Genomic DNA, 23,034 nt, shown 5'->3' on the forward strand with positions numbered 1-23,034 from the left:
CAGATTTGCGACGAGTGCTGTAGAAATTTCAGGCGGATAGATCTGACCGTTGTCCACCAGAGAGACTGTTTGTCCCGGATAGATGGACCAGCAGAGTTATTTCCGAGGTTCATTCTTCGGTGTTGGCGGGTCATCCTGGGATTTTTGGTACCAGAGATTTGGTGGCTAGGTCCTTCTGGTGGCCTTCCTTGTCGCGGGATGTGCGTTCCTTTGTGCAGTCTTGTGGGATTTGTGCTCGGGCTAAGCCTTGCTGTTCTCGTGCCAGCGGTTTGCTTTTGCCTTTGCCTGTTCCGAAAAGGCCTTGGACGCACATTTCCATGGATTTTATTTCGGATCTTCCAGTATCTCAGAAAATGTCTGTCATCTGGGTGGTGTGTGATCGTTTTTCCAAGATGGTCCATTTGGTGCCCTTGCCTAAGTTGCCTTCTTCCTCCGATTTGGTTCCTCTATTTTTTCAGAATGTGGTTCGCTTGCACGGCATTCCTGAAAATATTGTGTCTGATAGAGGATCCCAGTTTGTGTCCAGGTTTTGGCGGACTTTTTGTGCCAAGATGGGCAGTGATTTGTCTTTTTCGTCGGCCTTCCGTCCTCAGACTAATGGCCAAACCGAGCGAACTAATCAGACGTTGGAAACTTATTTGAGATGTTTTGTTTCTGCTGATCAGGATGATTGGGTTACTTTTTTGCCTTTGGCCGAGTTTGCCCTTAATAATCGGGCTAGTTCTGCTACTTTGGTTTCACCTTTTTTCTGCAATTCTGGTTTCCATCCTCGTTTTTCCTCGGGTCAGGTTGAGTCTTCTGACTGTCCTGGGGTGGATTCTGTGGTGGATAGGTTGCAGCAGATTTGGAACCATGTGGTGGACAATTTGAGGTTGTCACAGGAGAAGGCTCAGCGCTTTGCCAACCGCCGCCGCGGTGTGGGTCCCCGACTTCGTGTTGGGGATTTGGTGTGGCTGTCTTCTCGGTATGTTCCTATGAAGGTCTCCTCTCCTAAATTCAAGCCTCGCTTCATCGGTCCTTATAAGATCTTGGAAATCCTTAACCCGGTGTCTTTTCGTTTGGATCTCCCAGCATCGTTTGCCATTGATAATGTGTTCCATAGGTCTTTGTTGCGGAGGTATGTGGTACCTGTGGCTCCTTCTGTTGAGCCTCCTGCTCCGGTGCTGGTCGAGGGCGAATTGGAGTACGTGGTGGAGAAGATTTTGGATTCTCGTATCTCTAGACGGAGGCTTCAGTATTTGGTTAAGTGGAAGGGCTATGGTCAGGAGGATAATTCCTGGGTTGTCGCCTCTGATGTTCATGCGGCCGATATGGTTCGTGCCTTCCACGCGGCTCATCCTGATCGCCCTGGGGGTCTTGATGAGGGTTCGGTGACCCCTCCTCAAGGGGGGGTACTGTTGTGAACTCTATTTTTGGGCTCCCTCTAGTGGTCACAAGCGGTACTGTGTAGTGTTGTCTTTCTGCAGGTTGCAGCATCAGCTGGTTCGTTATCCTTGGTTGGTTTCCTATTTAGCTCACCTGGATACTCAGTTCCTTGCCTGCTATCAATGTATTCAGTGCTCTTCAGATTCCTTGTGTCTACCTTGCTCCCAGTCTCTCCAAGACAAGCTAAGTTTTTGTTTGATCATTTTTTGATTATCAGTGTTCATTATGTTTTTAGTCCAGCTCGCTAAAATGTGATTTCCTCGCTTGCTGGTTGCTCTAGGGGACTGAGGTTCTCCCCCCACACCGTTAGTTGGTGTGGGGGTTCTTGAAATCTCAGAGTGGATATTTTGTAAGGGTTTTTTACTGACCGCATAGATTCCCTTTTCTATTTTCTGCTATCTAGTATTAGTGGGCCTCATTTGCTGAATCTGCTTTCACCCCTGTGTATGTGCCTTCCTCTTACCTCACCGTTATTATCTGTTGGGGGCTTCTATATCTTTGGGGATTATTTCTCTGGAGGCAAGAGAGGTCTTTTCTTTCTCTCTAGGGGTAGTTAGTTCCTCAGGCTGGCTCGAGACGTCTAGGATTTTTAGGCACGTTCACCGGCTACTTCTAGTGTGTTTGGATAGGTTCAGATTTGCGGTCAGTCCAGTTTGCCACCTCCCTAGAGCTTGTCCTATGTTTGTTACTTAGCTGGAGTAATTTGTGATCCTCAACCACTAAGGATCATAACAGCCACCATGCTGCCACATGCTGTGTCATACACACATGATTTTGACAAGTATTCTTGAGTTTAGTCAACTGAGTTTTAACGACTCCTTGCCCACGTCTCAGTTCAATCCTTCATGCTTGGTGGCTGTCCCAGTGGCTGTCAGGAAGAGGGGGGAGGGGGGAAAGAGGAGCTAACCTATTGTGTTCTCCTATTGTCAATGATGAATCTTGTGATATCTGCCTCAACTTTTATTACATTGATGTTGGTTTTCATTGCAATTTAGCCTTCTGATGATAATAAGATAAGTTTAAAAAAATGATCTATAAACAAAAGGAAATGTCAGCCTACTGTTAGTCTCTGTGGTCAATGTAAAAAGTGAGAAATTTCAGAATTTTAATAACTAAAGATGTTACCATGAAAAAAAAGTTTTACAGCATTTTATGATAATACATCCCCTTTAAGATCATATCTAGCAAAGTAAGCTTAACTTTTTATTTGCTTCTCCAAGGGTAGATTTAAACTAATAATATAATGTACAGTCTTATGTAAAACATTGAACCCCTCTTATCACATGGCATGGTCTACTCCTTGTGTTTGTGAAATAACCACAACCTCTGGAAATAAACTTATAGTGAAGCTGTCAGTGAATACTGATTCCATTGATATGTCACTTGCTAGGCTGTATGTTGTTTCAATAAAAACCATTGTTTTATCAGCAGGAGATTATCACTACCCGACTAGGTGTCTCGCGCCTCCTAGTCCAAACCCTGTCCCAACCACTGATTGGCAGCTTTCTGACAATGTACAGTGTACACAGACAATGGTCAATCAGTGCTGTGGATGGGGTTATACACAGCTCAGCATTCAGAGCACTGCTAAATCTGCAGCAGAGAAAACTGTGATTGTATCACAACTGCTGCACCCAGTAAACAAAGTGAAACAGCACTGGAATCAGGGTCTCCATCCCTACATCATGCTTCTCTTAGATGTGGACAAAAACCTCTTTTAGATGTGGTATAAAATATTTTAAATTGTTAATATGAAATCACTGATAATTTAAAGGGTTACTCAACGTGAAAAATTCCATTTCAATGTGTAGAGTCTCAGAGCAGCGAGGTGTACATGAAGTAGGGATTCAAAAGCGTTCTTTATGTCATGGGTTTGTAAATTGTTCCCTATACTTAAGAGGATCACTTGCTAATCACAGGTGGACTGACCGCAATTACCGTCACTGATTCTGAGAACAGCCCTGTTTGAAGGGAGCTGAAGTCGAGCATGTGCACCTCCGCTCCATTCACCGTTTCTGCGACAAGCAGAGCTAGCCAAATCCAGGTAATAATATGTATACTCAATCTCTGCTCCACTCAACCAAGGCTCTGCTGTATATACCTGTGTTCCCCATTAAACAATTGTGGAGCATTTCTTCTTAGAACTCTGTGTTGTTATTTTCCCTTGTTATTCCTCAAAATGTAAACATACATTGACAATTAGGAGTTACAATTTCCTTTGTCAATATGGTACACAAGTAAACACTACAGGGTGGGCCATTTATATGGATACACAAAAAAAAATGGGAATGGTTGGTGATATCAACTTCCTGTTTGTGGCACATTAGTATATGGGAGGGGGAAAACGTTTCAAGATGGCTGGTGACCATGGCGGCCATTTTGAAGTCGGCCATTTTGGATCCAACTTTATTTTTTCCAATGGGAAGAGGGTCATGTGACACATCAAACTTATTGAGAATTTCACAAGAAAAACAATGGTGTGCTTGGTTTTAATGTAACTTTATTCTTTCATGAGTTATTTACAAGTTTATGACCACTTATAAAATGTGTTCAAAGTGCTGCCCATTGTGTTGGATTGTCAATACAACCCTCTTCTCCCACTCTTGACACATTGATAGCAACACTGCAGAAGAAATGCTAGCACAGGCTTCCAGTATCCGTTGTTTCAGATGCTGCACATCTCGTATCTTCACAGCATAGACAATTGCCTTCAGATGACCCCAAAGATAAATCTATGGGGGTCAGATCTGGAGACCTTGGTGGCCATTCAACTGGCCCACGACGGCCAATCCACTTTCCAGGAAACTGTTCAGTTATGCACTGAAGATGGCACGTTCCCTGAGCTTTTCCAGCAACATGGTGCACCACCACATTATGGGTGTCAGGTCCGATCATTCCTACATGAACAGTTTCCTGGAAAGTGAATTGGTCGTCGTTGGCCAGTTGAATGGCCACCAAGGTCTCCAGATCTGACCCCCTTACACTTTTATCTTTGGGGTCATCTGAAGGCAACTGTCTATGCTGTGAAGATACGAGATGTGCAGCATCTGAAACAACGGATACTGGAAGCCTGTGCTAGCATTTCTACATAAATTCTTCTCAACAAGTCCAAAAGCAGGAAAACAAATACTGCTATCTGGCTAAAGAAAATAATTGTAATTTCTGGGACTGTAAATTATGCGAAAGGGGCTTTAAACAGTTTTTTTAAATTTGGTGGCCTGTCCTTAAACGAATAATAACAAGTTGCACAATTGGATGTGTAAAAAAAAAATGTTCCTGTGCTGAGATAATCTTATAAATGTGCCCCTGCTATGTACCATGTAACTGTGTAATGGATGTGTATTCACAATGGCAGCAATAATTAATTATTTTAATATCTAGGTTTGCGCTCTGTAGCAGATAAGTTAACTTTTTTCCTTTTACATCAACATAACATTTAAAGTAGTACATACTTGGCTGACTTCATACAGCCAGTGCCTGTCTGTGGATTGGGATATTTATCTTAGAGAAATAGCCAAATCAAAGTCGTGAAGAGCTGAATAAAGAATTAGAACTAAATAGAAATTTGCCAATGTTGCATATTTATGACACACACCTTTCCTAATTCTCAGTTTAGAGCTGAAGCATTTATTATTGGTGGACATCCACATGCCTAAAAAAAAAGTGCATTTGCCTTTGAAACTGGCTTATATAAAATAGTTAGAAACCTTTAAATATTATAGGTTTATATGTACATTAATATCTAAATGATAGAGAAACTCAAATCTGGAATACCATAATCCGCATGCAAACAGATAGCATATATTCTGCATCGGTATGCACGCCTATATACATATAGACACTTTTCCTACTACTTGGATATAGGTGGAGAGCATTATGCCTGTACAAGTGGGGTGTATATAGGTCCCCTATTCATAAATATCCAGACAATATAAGCATGAGCCTTTGCTGAACAGAGATTTACCGCAAAGAACATATTTCTCAATACTTTAATCCATATCACATCTCGTTTTCCATGATGAAGAGTTTGTGAGTCTTACTTTGTTGAGGCACGTCAGTATTGACAGGTAATGATCTGGTGATGGGGAAGATCGTGCTATCTTTTCCTCTGCAGCACACATATGTGAGGATGTCGAGATCGTGTATAACCTGCTTTACACACACACCGGAATGACCCCATTGTATTTATACAACGGCTGTTTTTGCAGAGAGCTCCTCTTGGATTCTTTTGTCTACATTCATCCAGATCTGTCAGATCAAGCAAAATTCTATTAGTATACATCTTTCCACTATTAGTACTATTAGTTATTTTCAACAAATTCTAGGTTTATCCCTAAAAGGGGTTATCTCATAAAAAATATTAATCGCCTATCCACAGGATAGGTGGCAAGTGTAACAAATCCACCCCTCGGTGTGTCTTAGGATGCAAGGATTGACAGCTCAGTAATCCAGTATGGTGCTGGGGCGTGCTGAGTGGTCTGTGCAGTGATTGACAGCTCCGTTGTCCAGTCCAGTGCAAGGGCGTGCTGAAATGTCTGTTTTGATTGACAGCTTAACCGTCCAATCTGATACTGGGTGGTGCTGAGCTCTTGTCAGATGCTCACTGTTCTCTTGATTTGTCAGCTACGTAACAGGGCTGACAGTCCGAGATAGGTGCCAAATGTAGCTTCAGCTCAGTGTGGTTTGTTTCCTATATGCCTAGTGTTTTGCTTGTTGATATAACACTTCCTGTCCTTGAACTTCGTTCTGACCATCTGTTTGTTTAACTCCTTTGCTCCGATTCGCTATCCTCCTGGTATTTTGACCTTGGACCATTACCTGACTACCACCTGACTTAGCATCAGATCAAATGTCTGTATCGGTAGATACTCCATCACTGCTTACTAGATGGGGATTCTCCAACCCACCGTTCCTGCTCACTTTATGACCACAGAGAGTAGGAGTTTCAATGGAAAACTGATCACGCCTGCACATTTCCACTCCTTTGGATGTATGTTGGCTTGAGAGAAACATGCTTGACAACTTACAACTCCTTCTCAATGTGGTTGTGTAGTGAAGATAAATGGGAGACTCGAGAACTCCGTTCTAGTGATTATACATTTATCATGTATCCTGTGGACAGGGGATAATTGATTTCTTTATTGTTTTAATAACCCCTTTAACTTTTTAATTAAAACCATGATACCTTTTATACACTTTGGCACAGAATGTTGTATATTTTTATCATGGAAAGTTTCTGCAGTCAATAGTTAATGTGGCACGTAAGGTATTTGACAGAGAAAGGAAACTCATTATCTAAGGAGATTTCTTTCCATTGGTGCTAAATTAGGATACAATGGCAGCCAGGGGCCTATCAAACACCCCCAAGTTTACCAAAAGTATCTGTTCATTAGGCTTTACCAAAGGAATGGCCTATAAATTGCTTGAAACCATGACTAAGGACAGTTCAATGTCTGAAACACGTATGTTTTCGCCTTGATGCAGTATTTTTAACGAACCTGGAATCTTTTAAGCTGAACTAATAAATTGGTAAGGTTTTATATCCAAGCGGCTAGATATCTTTCTTTGCTTTGTAGATTGCTTGTCATTGTTATACTGACAGGCAGTAATTCTTTGGCATTCCAGATAGGACAGTAAAATAGAAATGCAACTAAAAACAAGAGACACATTTATCTAGTAATGGTTTTGACTCACCAGTGCAGCGTGTTCTAGTGATGTCCAGTTGGAAGCCACTCTGGCACTCACATGAAAGTCCATGAGTACCTCTCACACAACGACCATTGGCACAGTGACACTCCTCAGACTCCTCCTCTGAGCTCTCCCCATCTAAAAGGAGACATATCATTTGTGTTTTATAACATAAATGGCAATAGTAAACTTTTTTTTTCCCAAAAAGACAGTGCCATCCTGCATGTTGCTCGTGCTACTGTGAGTAGTTTGTATAACCTGTAGCACCTCCGAACTTGTCTCCTATTGAGCACATACGGGACATCATTGATCGGCAATTGCAAAAGAAGCTGCCAGCAGCGGATCTCGATGATTTGCCAAAGTGCATTCATTGTAGCAAAACATTTCTCAGGTAACCTAAATAACCTCACTGATGATAACCAAGGTTGTAAGTGTGGGGATATCTGTAGTGGCGCGTGTATTCCATACTGAAAGAAAAATCGAGATTTGTTGGAAATGTTGCCTTTTTTTAATCTTTTGCATATCCGTAATACGTCTACTCATCTAGTGATCTCCACAATTTTTCCTTCAAGGTGTTACAGTTTCAATGTTGAGGAGTGTACTTTAATGGAGAACATCTCTTTTCAGTACAACCTTGCTCGAATCTGATGGAGCTATAACCAAACCTTCACTTTTTCTAGGCATGAACACACTGGTACCAGGCCTTTCTGTACCAGCATCAGTCATTACATTTTCTCTACTTCTGTATGGATTTGCACACAGACAAAAGTGCACACTATTGACAGTGCAGTCTGTTCTACTGATGGCAAAGGCTGCCACATGTCTTACATATGTTTTGTGTCAAAGCACAATAGTGCATAGGCTTCTTCTGAATGGTACTTTTTTCACATATTTGTTCATGTGTTTTTACATTTTGATTGATAACAAAACATGAGTAATAGGAAATAAGGTTAATAATTAACCTAGGAAAAATTCCTTATCAGTTAACTCCTGAAAATATCAAGGGAAACGTTTCCTGATCTACTGTAAATCTAATTTCTCAAAATAGTCTAGTGATATTGTCGGGGTCGTAACGACAATATACCCTCATTCACCAGTCATTCCAAATTAAACTATAAGCATGTGGTACCGGGTAAGAATGAGTCAGACAGGTAGCTGGTTCAATCTCAGTGCATGCTCATGTGACTATATGTGTCCAGAGCAGTTGCAGCAACTACTTTATTTTTGAATACACAGTACTATTGTTTAGGAAAAAAAGGAATGCATTAGGCGGAGTTTAAGCAGCATACATCTAGTGCTCAGTCTCTCTCTCTGATTCGTCAGAACGTCTCCCGGTGGTTACTTCTTTCTTCACATTCCAGAGTTATCTTTTCAGGAGAAATGAAACTTAACCCTTCAGATTTTAAACTGAAGTGAAGAATGAACACTGGCAGCCATCTTTAATACAGTTACATTTGCATTAGCAAGGGAAAACTTATTGTTTCACAGTATAAGATATATAAAAGTACAAAAGGTATATAAGAAAGTATATTTTCACCTTGACAATATTATTGTGCAGAACTACAATTCTAAGGATATGCCTCAGACACATTTTTTTTTGCAGATTTTCTAATCTGTAGCGTGTCAATTTCACCTGAGTAAATATTGCTAATTGACTGTTAATCTTGTCCATTGTCATGAATGGGTAGCTAAAATCTGCAATAAATAAGCAACATAGTGGATGGAGTCCACTGCGGATCCGCAGCAAAATTAGTACCGTATTTTCCGGCGTATAAGACGACTGGGCGTATAAGACGACCCCCCAACTTTACCAGTTAAAATATAAAATCTTCTTAAAAGTCGGGGGTCTTCTTATACACCCTATGTCGTCTTATAGGGCCGGTGAATATGTGCCTTTTGGGGGGGGGGGGAGTGATCCTGATGACGAGGGGGCGTCTCACAGGAAAGTGAGTATCCCCCATTACCTTATCGTAGCGGTGCAGCGTGGGGGTCTCAGTGCTGGGAGTGGCGGCGGCGGCTGCTGTGCTCTGGTGCGGCGGCTGCTGTGCTCTGGTGCGGCGGCTCCTCTTCTGTGTGGGGCCTCTGTGCTGTGGGGTGGCGGTGGCGGCGGCATATCTTTATCCAGTTGGGGCTCCTCCGGCATCTCCTTAGCCCTGGAGGCCCCGCCGCAACTCCATCGGTGCAATGCAGCGGCCATTTTCCCGGAGGCAGCTCAATAGGTGCGATGCGGTGGCCTCCGGGAAAATGGCCGCTGCTCAGATTCAGATCTCGTCCCGAAATCTCGGGACACGAGATCTGAATCTGAGCAGCGGCCATTTTCCCGGAGGCCACCACATTGCACCGATGGAGTTGCGGCGGGGCCTCCAGGGCTAAGGAGATGCCGGAGGAGCCCCAACTGGATAAAGATACGCCGCTGCCGCCGCCACCCCACAGCACAGAGGCCCCACACAGAAGAGGAGCCGCCGCACCAGAACACAGCAGCCGCCGCCGCTCCCAGCACTGACACCCCCACGCTGCACCGCTAGGATAAGGTAATGGGGATTACTCACTTTCCTGTGAGACGCCCCCTCGTCATCAGGATCACTCCCCCTCCCCACCCACAATATACACCGGCGTACAAGACGATTCCCGGCGTATAAGACGACCCCCGACTTTTAAGAAGATTTTCGGGGGTTAAAAAGTCGTCTTATACGCCGGAAAATACGGTAAGTGATATCACAAAATAAAAGTTTGAATTGAAAAAAATAAAATAAATATAAAAAAAATATATATGTATATACACTGCTCAAAAAAAATAAAGGGAACACTAAAATCCCACATCCTAGATATCACTGAATGAAATATTCCAGTTGTAAATCTTTATTCATTACATAGTGGAATGTGTTGAGAAAAAAAAACTAAAAATGATCATCGTAAATCCGTAAATCACTACTAATATCCCACGGAGGTCTGGAGTTGGAATGATGCTCAACATCAAAGTGGAAAATGAAGTTACAGGCTGATCCAACTTCAGTGGAAATGCCTCAAGACAAGGAAATAATGCTCAGTAGTGTGTGTGGCCTCCACGTGCCTGTATGATCTCCCTACAACACCTGGGCATGCTCCTGATGAGGCAGCAGATGGTCTCCTGAGGGATCTCCCAAACCTGGACTAAAGCATCCTCCAACTTTTGGACAGTCTGTGGTGCAACGTGACGTTGGTGGATGGTGCGAGAAATGATGTCCCAGATGTGTTTAATCGGATTCAGGTCTGGGGAACGGGCGGGCCAGTCCATAGCTTCAATGCCTACATCTTGCAGGAACTGCTGACACACTCCAGCCATATGAGGTCTGGCATTGTCCTGCATTAGGTGGAACCCAGGGCCAACCGCACCAGCATATGGTCTCACTAGGGGTCTGAGGATCTCATCTCGGTACCTAATGGCTGTCTGGCTACCCCTGGCGAGCACATGGAGGTCTGTGCAAACCTCCAAAGAAATACCACCCCACACCATTACTGATCCACTGCCAAACCGGTCATTCTGAAGGATGTTGCAGGCAGCAGATTGCTCTCCTCGGCATCTCCAGACTCTGTCACGTCTGTCACATTTGCTCAGTGAACCTGCTTTCATCTGTGAAGAGCACAGGGTACCAGTGGCGAATTTGCCAATCCTGGTGTTCAGTGGCAAATGCCAAGCATCCTGCACGGTGTTGGGCTGTGAGCACAGTCCCCATCTGTGAAGGTCGGGCACTCAGACCATCCTTATGGAGTCGGTTTCTAACCGTTTGTGCAGACACATGCACATTTGTGTAGGACCAAACAAAAATCCCATTGGATATGGGCAAAATCACTGCTATGAGAATTTATCATATATAAATAACTACCAATAATATATTAATGCCCAATAATACCAATGAGGAGAAAAACGGGGTATTGATAAAAATGTATAAATTTATTGCACATATAAAGTATATAGACAAAAGGTACATGAGGTAGAAAAGACAACTGAAGACTAGCGGCAATGTGTTGGTAAATAAGTGCCGACTTAGAGAAAATAAAAACTGTGTGGTCACCAGTGTGACAGCACTGGGCGCAGTGGAAATATATACGCCGCAATGCTGCACCAGTCTGATAAAGAAATAAGGTAATATCAAAGATGGCTGTAGTGAAATGGCTCAAATCTAGGGTCTGAAAACATGCTGGACATAAAGATAACCAGGCTAATGCAGTAAATTTAAGTAAGATGTATATAAGCAGTCCAACATGAACAACCAAAAAAGATTAGTGAATCATTTTACCTTCAGACATGGTGCAGATAGTGTGCTGAGACACCGGTAAGTCACACAGAAGCCTCGACGCGCGTTTCACCGTCCTCGGCTTCGTCACATTTGTGGCCTGCTGGAGGTCATTTTGCAGGGCTCTGGCAGTGTTCCTCCTGTTCCTCCTTGCACAAAGGCTGAGGTAGTGGTCCTGCTGCTGGGTTGTTGCCCTCCTACGGCCCCCTCTACATCTCCTGGTGTACTGGCTTTTCTCCTGGTAGCGTCTCCAGCTTCTGGACGCTACGCTGACAGACACAGCAAACCTTCTTACCACAGCTTGCATTGATGAGCCATCCTGGATGAGCTGCACTACCTGAGCCACTTGTGTGGGTTGTAGAGTCCGTCTCATGCTACCACGAGTGTGAAAACGCAACCAACATTCAAAAGTGACCAAAACATTAGCCAGAAAGCATTGGTACTGAGTTGTGGTCTGTGGTCCCCACCTGCAGAACCGCTCCTTTATTGCGGGTGTCTTGATAATTGCCAATAATTTCCATCTGTTGTCTATTCCATTTGCACAACAGCATGTGAAATTGATTGACAATCAGTGTTGCTTCCTAAGTGGACAGTTTGATTTCACAGAAGTTTGATTTACTTGGAGTTATATTCTGTTGTTTAAGTGTTCCCTTTATTTTTTTTGAGCAGTGTATATATTTATATACAGCTCTGGCACAAATTAAGAGACGACTGCAAAATGTTCAATTTGTCTGATTTTTTTCTTTATAGGTATATTTTTGAGTAAAATGTAAATTGTCCTTTTATTCTATAAACGTCTGACAACATGTCTCCGAAGTTTCAAGCAATAAACTTTGTATTTATTTTCCGAAAATGAAAAATGGTCAAAATAACAAAAAAAAATGCATTGCTTGCAGACCTGAAATAATGCAAAAACAAAGCAAGTTCATAATCATTTAGAAACAACAATACTAATGTTTTAACTCAGGAAGAGTTGAGAAATCAATATTTTGTGGAATAATCATGATTTTTAATCACAGCTTTCATGCGTTTTGGCATGTTTTACACCAGTCTTTCACACTGCTTTTGGGTGACCTTACCACTCCTGGTACAAAAATGTAAGCAGTTTTTCTTTGTTTGATGGCTTGTGACTATCCATCTTTCTCTTATTTACATTCCAGAGGTTTTCAGTGGGGTTCAGGTCTGGAGATTGGGCTGCCCATGACAGGGATGTGATGTGGTGGTCCTTCATCCACATCTTGATTGACCTAGCTCTGTGGCATGGCGCATTGTCCTGCTGGAAAAAACAGTCCTCAGAGTTGGGGAACATTGCCTGAGCAGAAGGAATCAACTGATTTTCCAGGATAACCTTGTATGGCGCTTGATTCATACGTCCCTCGCAAAGATTAACCTGCCCAATTTCAGCCATGCTGAAGCATCCCCAGATCATCACCGATCCTCCACCAAATTTCACAGTGGGTGCAAGACACTGTGGCTTGTACGCCTCTCCAGGTCTCCGTCTAATGATTAGACGACCAAGTGTTTTGCAAAGCTGAAAATTAGACTCATCAGAGAAGATTACATTACTCCAGTCCTCTATGGTCCAATCCTTATGGTCTTTGGCAAACTTCAGCCTGGCTCTCCTTTGCTTCTCCTTGATGAAAGGCTTTTTTTCTAGCTTTACATGACTTGAGTCCTGCCTCTAAAAGCCTGTTACGAACTGTTCTTGCCGTGCACTTCACCTCAGCTACCATTTGCCATTCCTTTTGTAGGTCACTTGATGTCATCCTGCCTTTGCTGAGTGACATTCGAATAAGATGATGGTCATCCCGGTCAGTGGAGAGTCGTTTTCGCCCTCTGCCGGTCTGTAGCTTTGTTGTCCCTAATGTTTGCTGCTTGACCTTGTTGTAATGGAAATTTTAAAGATGGAGGCAACATATGACACTCACTGTATCCCTCTGCTAGTAAAGCCAGAATTGAGCCCTTCTTTTCCTCACTCAAGACTTTTCAACTCCTTTGGCATGGTTTAAAGTTATTTTTTCATTCCTATTACTTTTGGGATATTTCTAGCACTTGTTTTGCCATCCAGCTTGTCCTATTGCAAGAGGATTGTGAACACCACAGCAAGGTTTTTTTTATACTTTCCTTCGTTAAATAAGATTTGGTTCAGGGGATCACCTAATCAGAAGCACATTAAGTAGAATGAGGTGTACTCTGGTTGGAAGTCACCTGACACTGGATTGGAATGGCTGTCCGACATGTAGAGAGGCTGATTTTTATAAAACTGCAGTAATGTCTTCTATTGATTTCTCTGGTCCCAGTAAGGTTTCTCTGCTAGTCTCTGCTCATCTTGACCTCCTATACAGATGTTCCATTCATAGGCTGTAGCATTCACGTGGGATCAAATGCTGGCACGGAAGGATAAGATTTGCTGGGACCGAAGAATCGCAAAATGATATGCAGCAAGCTCGCAATGAACTTACCCTAAATATAAATATAACCCACTGACAATAAATAGGGAAACGTTTATACAATACCTCTCCGTGACTTTCTTTTTACATGATGTGCACTAAACTCCCAGAATGAATTTGCACCGCTGTGAGAGACTGAGCAGGCCCAAGCTGAAAAATACATAGTAAAGAACAAGATGTCATTTTTTTCATGTTACAAGAAGTTGTGATTCAATACAGAATACAGTCTGGTTTATGAAAAAAAATAGATTAATGCAAGTCAATGATTGTGTTGAAAACATAGGATTACGCACAGATGACAGTTCAACTGATAGAATGAAGACGATAGAGAATTTTTTTTCTCCATCTTCTCACCTGAGAGAATCTGATCATAGTTTGATCCGAGTGTCATTTGCATAATCATCCCAATTCTCTCGGATGAGACAACCTGTGGCCGTCTGCACCTGCCCTGTTGTGGATTCTGTTTTTGGGCTCCCTCTGGTAGTTACAACTGGTACTGGGTGACTTTGGTGGGTTGCGGTCTCTGGTTTCCACCTGTCCATCTGAGGCTGGGTGTTTCCTATTTAACCTGGCTTTCCTGTCATTCCCTTGCCGGCTATCAATGTATCAGTGTGTCTCTGTTACCTGCTCCTAGGCCTTCAAGTCAAGCTAAGTCTGGATTTCCCTGTTTCATTATTGCTTTCATGTTTTTTAGTCCAGCTTGCAGATATGTAATTCTCTGCTGCTGGTTGCTCTAGTGGGCTGAAATTACCACTCATGTACCATGAGTTGGCACATGAGTTCAAGTAATTTCAGGATGGTATTTTGAAGGGTTTTTAAGCTGACCGCGCAGTTCACCTTTTGTATCCTCTGCTATCTAGCTTAAGCGGGCCTCATTTTGCTGAATCTGTTTTCATAACTACGTTTGTGCCTTCCTCTCATTTCACCGTCATTATATGTGGGGGGCTGCTATTTCTGTGGGAATATTTCTCTGGAGGCAAGATAGGTCTGTTATTCTTCTGATAGGGGAAGCTAGATCTCCGGCTGGCGCGAGACGTCTAGGGGCCCCCCAGGAACGTTCCCCGGCTACTGTTAGTTGAGTGTTGAGGTTCAGGATCGCGGTCAGCTCAGGTTCCATCACCCTAGAGCTCGTCCTGTTTTTGCCCATGTTATGTTGCTAAATTCCCTGCCATTGGGACCATGACAGTATAGCCGGCCCACAAAGTGTTAATTGTTTGGGCTGAAGCAGGAGAAAAAGAAGTGTTGAAGGGAAATTTTTTTTTTTTTTCCCTCAGAGTTTTGCTGCCTAGCCCTTAATTGCTGTCTAGCTGCTTCTTACCTCCTCTTAACCCTTGAATGGCTCTGACCTTAGCTGTTTAACATGGATGTCCAGAGTTTGGCTTCCAGCCTGAATAATCTTGCTGCAAGAGTTCAAAACATACAGGATTTTGTTGTTCACACTCCCATGTCTGAACCTAGAATTCCTATTCCAGAGTTCTTTTCTGGAGATAGATCTACCTTCCTGAATTTCAGGAACAATTGCAAATTGTTTCTTTCTTTGAAATCTCGCTCCTCTGGAGACCCTGCTCAGCAGGTCAAGATTGTAATATCTTTCCTGCGGGGCGACCCTCAGAATTGGGCATTTGCATTGGCACCAGGGGATCCTGCATTGCTCAGTGTGGATGCGTTTTTTCTGGCACTGGGATTGCTCTATGAGGAACCTAACCTGGAGATTCAGGCTGAAAAGGCTTTATTAGCCCTCTCTCAGGGGCATGATGAAGCGGAAGTATATTGTCAAAAATTTCGGAAATGGTCGGTGCTTACTCAGTGGAATGAGTGCGCCCTGGCTGCAAACTTCAGAGATGGTCTTTCTGAGGCCATTAAGGATATTATGGTGGGGTTCCCTGCGCCTACAGGTCTGAATGAGTCTATGACTATGGCCATTCAGATTGATCGGCGTTTGCGGGAGCGCAAACCTGTGCACCAGTTGGCGGTGTCTTCTGAACAGGCACCTGAGACTATGCAATGTGATAGAATTCAGTCCAGAACTGAACGGCAAAATTATAGGCGGAAAAATGGATTGTGTTTTTATTGTGGTGATTCAGCTCATGTTATATCAGCATGCTCTAAACGCACAAAAAAGGTTGATAAATCTTTTTCCATTAGTACTCTGCAGTCTAAGTTCATTTTGTCTGTAACTCTGATTTGTTCACTGTCATCCATTTCCGTCGATGCCTATGTGGATTCGGGCGCTGCCCTGAGTCTTATGGATTGGTCATTTGCCAAACGCTGCGGTTTTAGTCTGGAGCCTCTGGAAGTTCCTATTCCTTTGAAGGGAATTGACTCTACACCATTGGCTATGAATAAACCGCAGTACTGGACACAAGTGACCATGCGCATGACTCCCGTTCATCAGGAGGTGATTCGCTTCCTTGTACTGTATAATTTACATGATGTACTAGTGCTTGGTCTGCCATGGTTACAGACTCATAATCCAGTCCTGGATTGGAAAACAATGTCTGTGTTAAGCTGGGGATGTCAGGGGGTTCATGATGATGCACCTCTGATTTCAATCGCTTCATCTACTCCTTCTGAGGTCCCTGCGTTTTTGTCTGACTATCGGGATGTTTTTGAGGAGCCTAAGCTCAATTCGCTCCCTCCTCATAGGGATTGTGACTGTGCTATAGAATTAATTCCTGGCAGTAAGTTCCCTAAGGGTCGTTTATTTAATCTGTCAGTGCCAGAGCATATTGCTATGCGGAATTATATTAAGGAGTCCTTGGAAAAGGGACATATTCGTCCATCTTCGTCCCCTCTGGGAGCAGGTTTTTTTTTCGTGGCTAAAAAAGATGGTTCCCTGAGGCCTTGTATAGATTATCGCCTTCTGAATAAGATTACAGTCAAATATCAGTATCCATTGCCATTATTGACTGATTTGTTTGCTCGCATTAAGGGGGCTAGGTGGTTCACTAAGACAGATCTTCGCGGTGCGTATAATCTTGTGCGGATAAAGCAGGGTGATGAGTGGAAAACCGCATTTAATACGCCTGAGGGCCATTTTGAGTATTTGGTAATGCCTTTTGGACTTTCTAATGCTCCTTCAGTCTTTCAGTCCTTTATGCACAATATTTTCCGTGAATATCTGGATAAGTTTATGATTGTGTATTTGGATGATATTTTGGTGTTTTCTGATGACTGGGAGTCTCATGTTCTACAGGTCAGGAAGGTGTTTCAAGTCCTGCGGGCCAATTCTCTGTTTGTGAAGGGCTCGAAATGTCTCTTCGGAGTCCAGAAGATTTCTTTTTTGGGGTACATTTTTTCTCCTTCTACTATTGAGATGGATCCCGTCAAGGTTCAGGCGATTTGTGACTGGACACAACCTACATCTGTTAAGAGTCTTCAGAAGTTCTTGGGTTTTGCTAATTTTTATCGTCGGTTCATTACTAATTTTTCCAGTGTTGTTAAACCTTTGACTGATTTGACTAAAAAGGGTGCTGATGTTGCTAATTGGTCTCCTACGGCTGTGGAGGCCTTTCAGGAACTTAAGCGCCGGTTTTCTTCTGCTCCTGTGTTATGTCAACCAGATGTTTCACTTCCTTTTCAGGTTGAGGTTGATGCTTCCGAGATTGGAGCGGGGGCGGTTTTGTCACAGAGAAGTTCCAATGGCTCGGTGATGAAGCCATGTGCGTTCTTTTCTAGAAAATTCTCGCCCGCCGAGCGCAATTATGATGTGAGTAATCGGGAGCTTTTGGCCATGAAGTGGGCATTTGAGGAGTGGCGTCATTGGCTTGAGGGTGCTAGACATCGTGTGGTGGTCTTGACTGATCACAAAAATCTGATTTACCTTGAGTCTGCCAGGCGTCTGAATCCTAGACAGGCTCGTTGGTCGTTGTTTTTTTCTCGTTTCAATTTTGTGGTTTCATACCTGCCAGGTTCAAAGAATGTGAAGGCAGATGCTCTTTCCAGGAGTTTTGTGCCTGACTCTCCTGGAGACTCTGGGCCTACTGGTATCCTTAGGGATGGGGTAATATTGTCCGCCGTCTCCCCAGACTTGCGATGTGCATTGCAGGAGTTTCAGGCGGATAAACCTGATCGTTGCCCACCAGAAAGACTGTTTGTTCCGGATGATTGGACCAGTAGAGTCATCTCCGAGGTCCATTATTCTGTGTTGGCTGGTCATCCTGGAATATTTGGTACTAGAGACTTGGTGGCCAGGTCTTTTTGGTGGCCTTCCTTGTCAAGGGATGTGCGCACCTTTGTGCAGTCTTGTGAAGTGTGTGCTCGGGCTAAGCCTTGCTGTTCTCGGGCCAGTGGGTTGTTGTTATCCTTGCCTATCCCGAAGAGGCCTTGGACGCACATTTCCATGGATTTTATTTCAGATCTCCCTGTCTCACAGAAAATGTCCGTTATCTGGGTTGTGTGTGACCGCTTTTCTAAGATGGTTCATTTGGTACCCTTGCCTAAGTTGCCTTCCTCCTCTGAGTTGGTCCCTTTATTTTTTCAGAACGTGGTTCGTTTGCATGGGATTCCGGAGAATATCGTTTCTGACAGGGGATCCCAGTTTGTGTCTAGATTTTGGCGGACGTTTTGTGCTAAGATGGGCATTAATTTGTCTTTCTCGTCTGCATTCCATCCTCAGACGAATGGCCAGACGGAGCGAACTAATCAGACCTTGGAAACTTATTTAAGGTGTTTTGTTTCTGCTGATCAAGATGACTGGGTTGCCTTTTTGCCTCTGGCCGAATTTGCCCTTAATAATCGGGCTAGTTCTGCTACTTTGGTTTCTCCTTTCTTTTGTAATTCGGGGTTTCATCCTCGTTTTTCCTCTGGTCAGGTGGAGCCTTCGGATTGTCCTGGAGTGGACGTGGTGGTGGACAGGCTACATCAGATTTGGAATCAGGTGGTGGACAATTTGAAGTTGTCTCAGGAGAAGGCTCAGCAGTTTGCTAATCGCCGTCGCCGCGTGGGTCCCCGACTTCGTGTTGGGGACTTGGTGTGGTTGTCTTCTCGTTTTGTCCCTATGAAGGTTTCTTCTCCCAAGTTCAAGCCTCGGTTCATCGGTCCTTATAAGATCTTGGAGATTCTTAACCCTGTATCTTTTCGTTTGGATCTCCCAGCATCGTTTGCTATTCATAATGTGTTCCATCGGTCGTTATTGCGGAGGTATGAGGTGCCCGTTGTTCCTTCGGTTGAGCCTCCTGCTCCGGTGCTGGTGGAGGGAGAATTGGAGTATGTTGTTAAGAAGATCTTGGATTCTCGTGTTTCCAGACGTAAACTCCAGTATTTGGTTAAGTGGAAGGGTTATGGTCAGGAGGATAATTCCTGGGTGGTCGCCTCTGATGTTCATGCGACTGATTTGGTCCGCGCCTTCCATAGAGCTCATCCTGATCGCCCTGGGGGTTCTCGTGAGGGTTCGGTGACCCCTCCTCAAGGGGGGGTACTGTTGTGGATTCTGTCTTTGGGCTCCCTCTGGTGGTTACAACTGGTACTGGGTGACTTTGGTGGGTTGCGGTCTCTGGTTTCCACCTGTCCATCTGAGGCTGGGTGTTTCCTATTTAACCTGGCTTTCCTGTCATTCCCTTGCCGGCTATCAATGTATCAGTGTGTCTCTGTTACCTGCTCCTAGGCCTTCAAGTCAAGCTAAGTCTGGATTTCCCTGTTTCATTATTGCTTTCATGTTTTTTAGTCCAGCTTGCAGATATGTAATTCTCTGCTGCTGGTTGCTCTAGTGGGCTGAAATTACCACTCATGTACCATGAGTTGGCACATGAGTTCAAGTAATTTCAGGATGGTATTTTGAAGGGTTTTTAAGCTGACCGCGCAGTTCACCTTTTGTATCTTCTGCTATCTAGCTTAAGCGGGCCTCATTTTGCTGAATCTGTTTTCATAACTACGTTTGTGCCTTCCTCTCATTTCACCGTCATTATATGTGGGGGGCTGCTATTTCTGTGGGAATATTTCTCTGGAGGCAAGATAGGTCTGTTATTCTTCTGATAGGGGAAGCTAGATCTCCGGCTGGCGCGAGACGTCTAGGGGCCCCCCAGGAACGTTCCCCGGCTACTGTTAGTTGAGTGTTGAGGTTCAGGATCGCGGTCAGCTAAGGTTCCATCACCCTAGAGCTCGTCCTGTTTTTGCCCGTGTTATGTTGCTAAATTCCCTGCCATTGGGACCATGACACTGCCCTAAAATGTTTGTATGGTTTCACATTCGTTTTTGTTGCTTTAGCTCGGAATATTATACCTTTATATTGATCTAACATGGGCCTTTTTTTGTCCTGGTTAATATTGGTGTCACAAATAGAAATTAATTGGAAGTTCCTTCTAATTGACCGTTAGATTATTTTGGATTTTTTGACAACTCATTTGATCCAATTTTGTTAATTTTGAGTTTATTCTAAAAATGAACGTGTATTAATTTTCTTTCTTCTTTCTTTGCTAAATCCTTACCATGCCTGGGAGGGCAAGAGTGGCACCTAGGACCCCAACCTTGACCTTGTCGACAGCAACATTCATTCAGTGACAGCTGAGGGCCATTCATTTGATGAGAACATATCCCGTCTGTACCTCGTATCATCCAGCAGATGTCCAGACCCTCGGTGCGATCTGAAGTGGAAAATATAGTTTAAGATTGAGTTGATTTCCATTCTGGATTCTATCCACAGTTCAATTATTTCCAGGTGCTGCACATGAGGCACATAAATAATATATAATTAGATTAAATATACTTTGTTTAAAGATAAGTAATATTTCTTAGGATTTATTTACACGGTTGTATATGGCTTTGCCTTTGGGACATTATTTATGGTAAAAAAAAACAACTGTCCTTCCCATTGCCTCTCACGCTTCTTAAGGATGGATCATCAATATTATATGCCTGGACGATCCCTTTAATTTTTTTTATGAGGGCCCACACAGTCACATCTCTCCCTCTGTTATATGCTGCTGTCAGAAAGGTACATGCTAAGTAACAGACTGCTTCAGTTGAAGCTTATTTTGAGCAGTTTGACAGGATGCCATATATTTTAAAGGAATCTGTCAGTAGGTTTTTGCTATTTAATCTGAGAGCATCATAATATAGGACGAAAGACCCTGATTACAACGATGTGTCACTTATTAGGCTGCGTGCTGTAGTTTCCATATAATCAATATTTTATCAGCTGCAGATTATCACTGCCGCACCAGACCTTATGTGCAGTTCAGTCCAGCTATTTTGTGTGACTCCGCCCCCAACATTGATTGGCCGCTTGCTCGAAACAGGAAGCTGCAAATCAGTGGTGTGGGCGGGGTTATACACAGCTCAGACAAAATAGGGATTCTAACAAAACTGCACCAAGCAGCCCAGAAAGTGATACATCCCTGGAATCATGGTCTCTTAGATTACATTACAAAACCTGCGGGCAAGCAGAGAAATCTGACCGCCGAGCAGCGTGCTGAGGCTGCGCAGAGCCAGGGACGACTCCGGCCGGTAGCGTCCCTGGATACGAGCGGGAACCAACAGAGGGAGGAGCTCGCTGGCACAGGGCTCAGCGCGTGACGTCACTGAGCTCAAGGAAAGTACGGGGTGTCACAAGGATCAGACCTGAGGTCTGATCCTTTTGACACCCCGTACTTTCCTTGAGCTCAGTGACGTCACGCGCTGAGCCCTGTGCCAGCGAGCTCCTCCCTCTGTTGGTTCCCGCTCGTATCCAGGGACGCTACCGGCCGGAGTCGTCCCTGGCTCTGCGCAGCCTCAGCACGCTGCTCGGCGGTCAGATTTCTCTGCTTGCCCGCCTGTTTGCCCATACACCTGCCCGACGGACATTATCCTCCAACTGGACTTATATCCATCATCGTATACCGGGCCATTGCAACATAACGGTTAGTGCACGATCCACTTATTTCCAGGTACACCTTCATTCCTATCTCCAGGTCTCAATCCTGACCAGCGATATCAGGCATATGGTGGTCCTGTGTTGTGCTGGACAGCGCAGCACTTATCCTTCTAACTGCCGCATTGTGCATTATCCAAGCGGAGCATCGGGTGTTTATTTCTAGTTGTTTATTAGCACTGTAGCGCGGACCCAGTTGTTCTTTCTATTTATTGTTTTCACTATCTGACAGTCTAAGCCCCTTTCTGTCTTGGTTCCTGCGGCTCAGTGACTTTGGGAACGCAGCGCTGGTGTATTTCTTTACATTACATTACAAAACCTGTTGACAAATTCCCTTTAAAAAAAATAAAAATTTTGAGAAGCATCTTTATTTTGACAAATTCCAATCTTGCTCATAGTCGCATCTTGTCAGCATTTTACAGTGACCGCACCCATTTACATGTGGTTTTGCACATGTGACCTGTTGGGGATCCTGGATGACTGGTCTGCGAAACTCTCTTCTACAGCTATTCAAAGATAATTTTATGGTTGTCGATAGAATGGTAAAGGCAGAATTTCTGAGATGTTTACGGCGTTCTCACCTAGTTCAGGATTGGGCATACAGCGCTTTTGCTCAGCATGGTATTGCATATGAAGAGGACAGCGACAATAGAAGGAGCCTCGGTTGTTAATGCACTGGCCATTTATGCAATTTGACTCATCTACGCATTCATCTACATCTGTAGGGCAACATACAAAAAGGTGTTATGCCTCTGGTTACAGCCTATAATTATATGCATTTTAGGAATTATTACAGGTTACAAAAAAATAAGAATTTGTAGTATCAAAATTTGATTTTTTACATTTGTAGACCTGAAAATAGCATAGTGAAGTACACTACTCTACGCAGAGGGATAGATAAACTCTTCCCAATGTAGGACATATCAAGAGCTCTTCGTCAGGTACAGGGGTATATAGGAAGCTCAGGAGCTGTGTCCGCTCCATACAACACAGGTGCAATCTGTGATATACAGCCATCACCTGCCTGGAATAACATCAACCAGAGATAGCTACAATCATGACCAGGGCCGTATTTGCCACTAGGCACTCAAGGGCACGTGCCTAGGGCGGCGACATTGTGGGGGGCGGCACCTGAGCAAGGGTTTTTTTTTTTTTTTTTTTAAGTCCCAGGTCACAAGCGACCGACCGCCCCGCCCCCCTCCTCCGAGTTCCACCCGCCCTCCTTGAAGACAATACTCACAACTCACAACTCACACCGGGCGGGTAGGAGGGGGGGGTCGCGGAGAGCAGCTGCACCATCCAGGAAGTGTCCTCTCGCGCTGCAGCTCGGAGGAGGCATGGGGCTAGAGAA

General features: G+C 43.9%; 1 protein-coding gene across 3 annotated transcripts in view; it reads right to left on the reverse strand.

Moving 5' to 3' along the window:
- LTBP3 (latent transforming growth factor beta binding protein 3) overlaps window positions 1-23,034 on the reverse strand; it is a 104,452-nt gene that overhangs the window by 8,260 nt on the left and 73,158 nt on the right. For 2 of the 3 annotated variants that reach the window (XR_013221518.1, XR_013221517.1), the window contains exons 20-24: window positions 22,265-22,402; window positions 20,263-20,418; window positions 13,904-13,987; window positions 7,120-7,251; window positions 2,165-5,673 (exon numbers count right to left, since the gene is read on the reverse strand). Coding sequence is in view for 1 of the 3 variants with exons in the window: in XM_077287331.1 (XP_077143446.1) it covers window positions 5,522-5,673; window positions 7,120-7,251; window positions 13,904-13,987; window positions 20,263-20,418; window positions 22,265-22,402 (662 nt within the window). In the remaining 2 variants the exon portion in view is untranslated. Of the gene's footprint in view, window positions 1-2,002; window positions 5,674-7,119; window positions 7,252-13,903; window positions 13,988-20,262; window positions 20,419-22,264; window positions 22,403-23,034 lie in introns of those variants that run through there. The other variant, XM_077287331.1, reaches the window with a different exon arrangement.

The sequence above is a fragment of the Ranitomeya variabilis genome, chromosome 2 (genome assembly GCF_051348905.1).
Source record: "Ranitomeya variabilis isolate aRanVar5 chromosome 2, aRanVar5.hap1, whole genome shotgun sequence".
Classification (NCBI taxonomy): Eukaryota; Metazoa; Chordata; class Amphibia; order Anura; family Dendrobatidae; genus Ranitomeya; species Ranitomeya variabilis.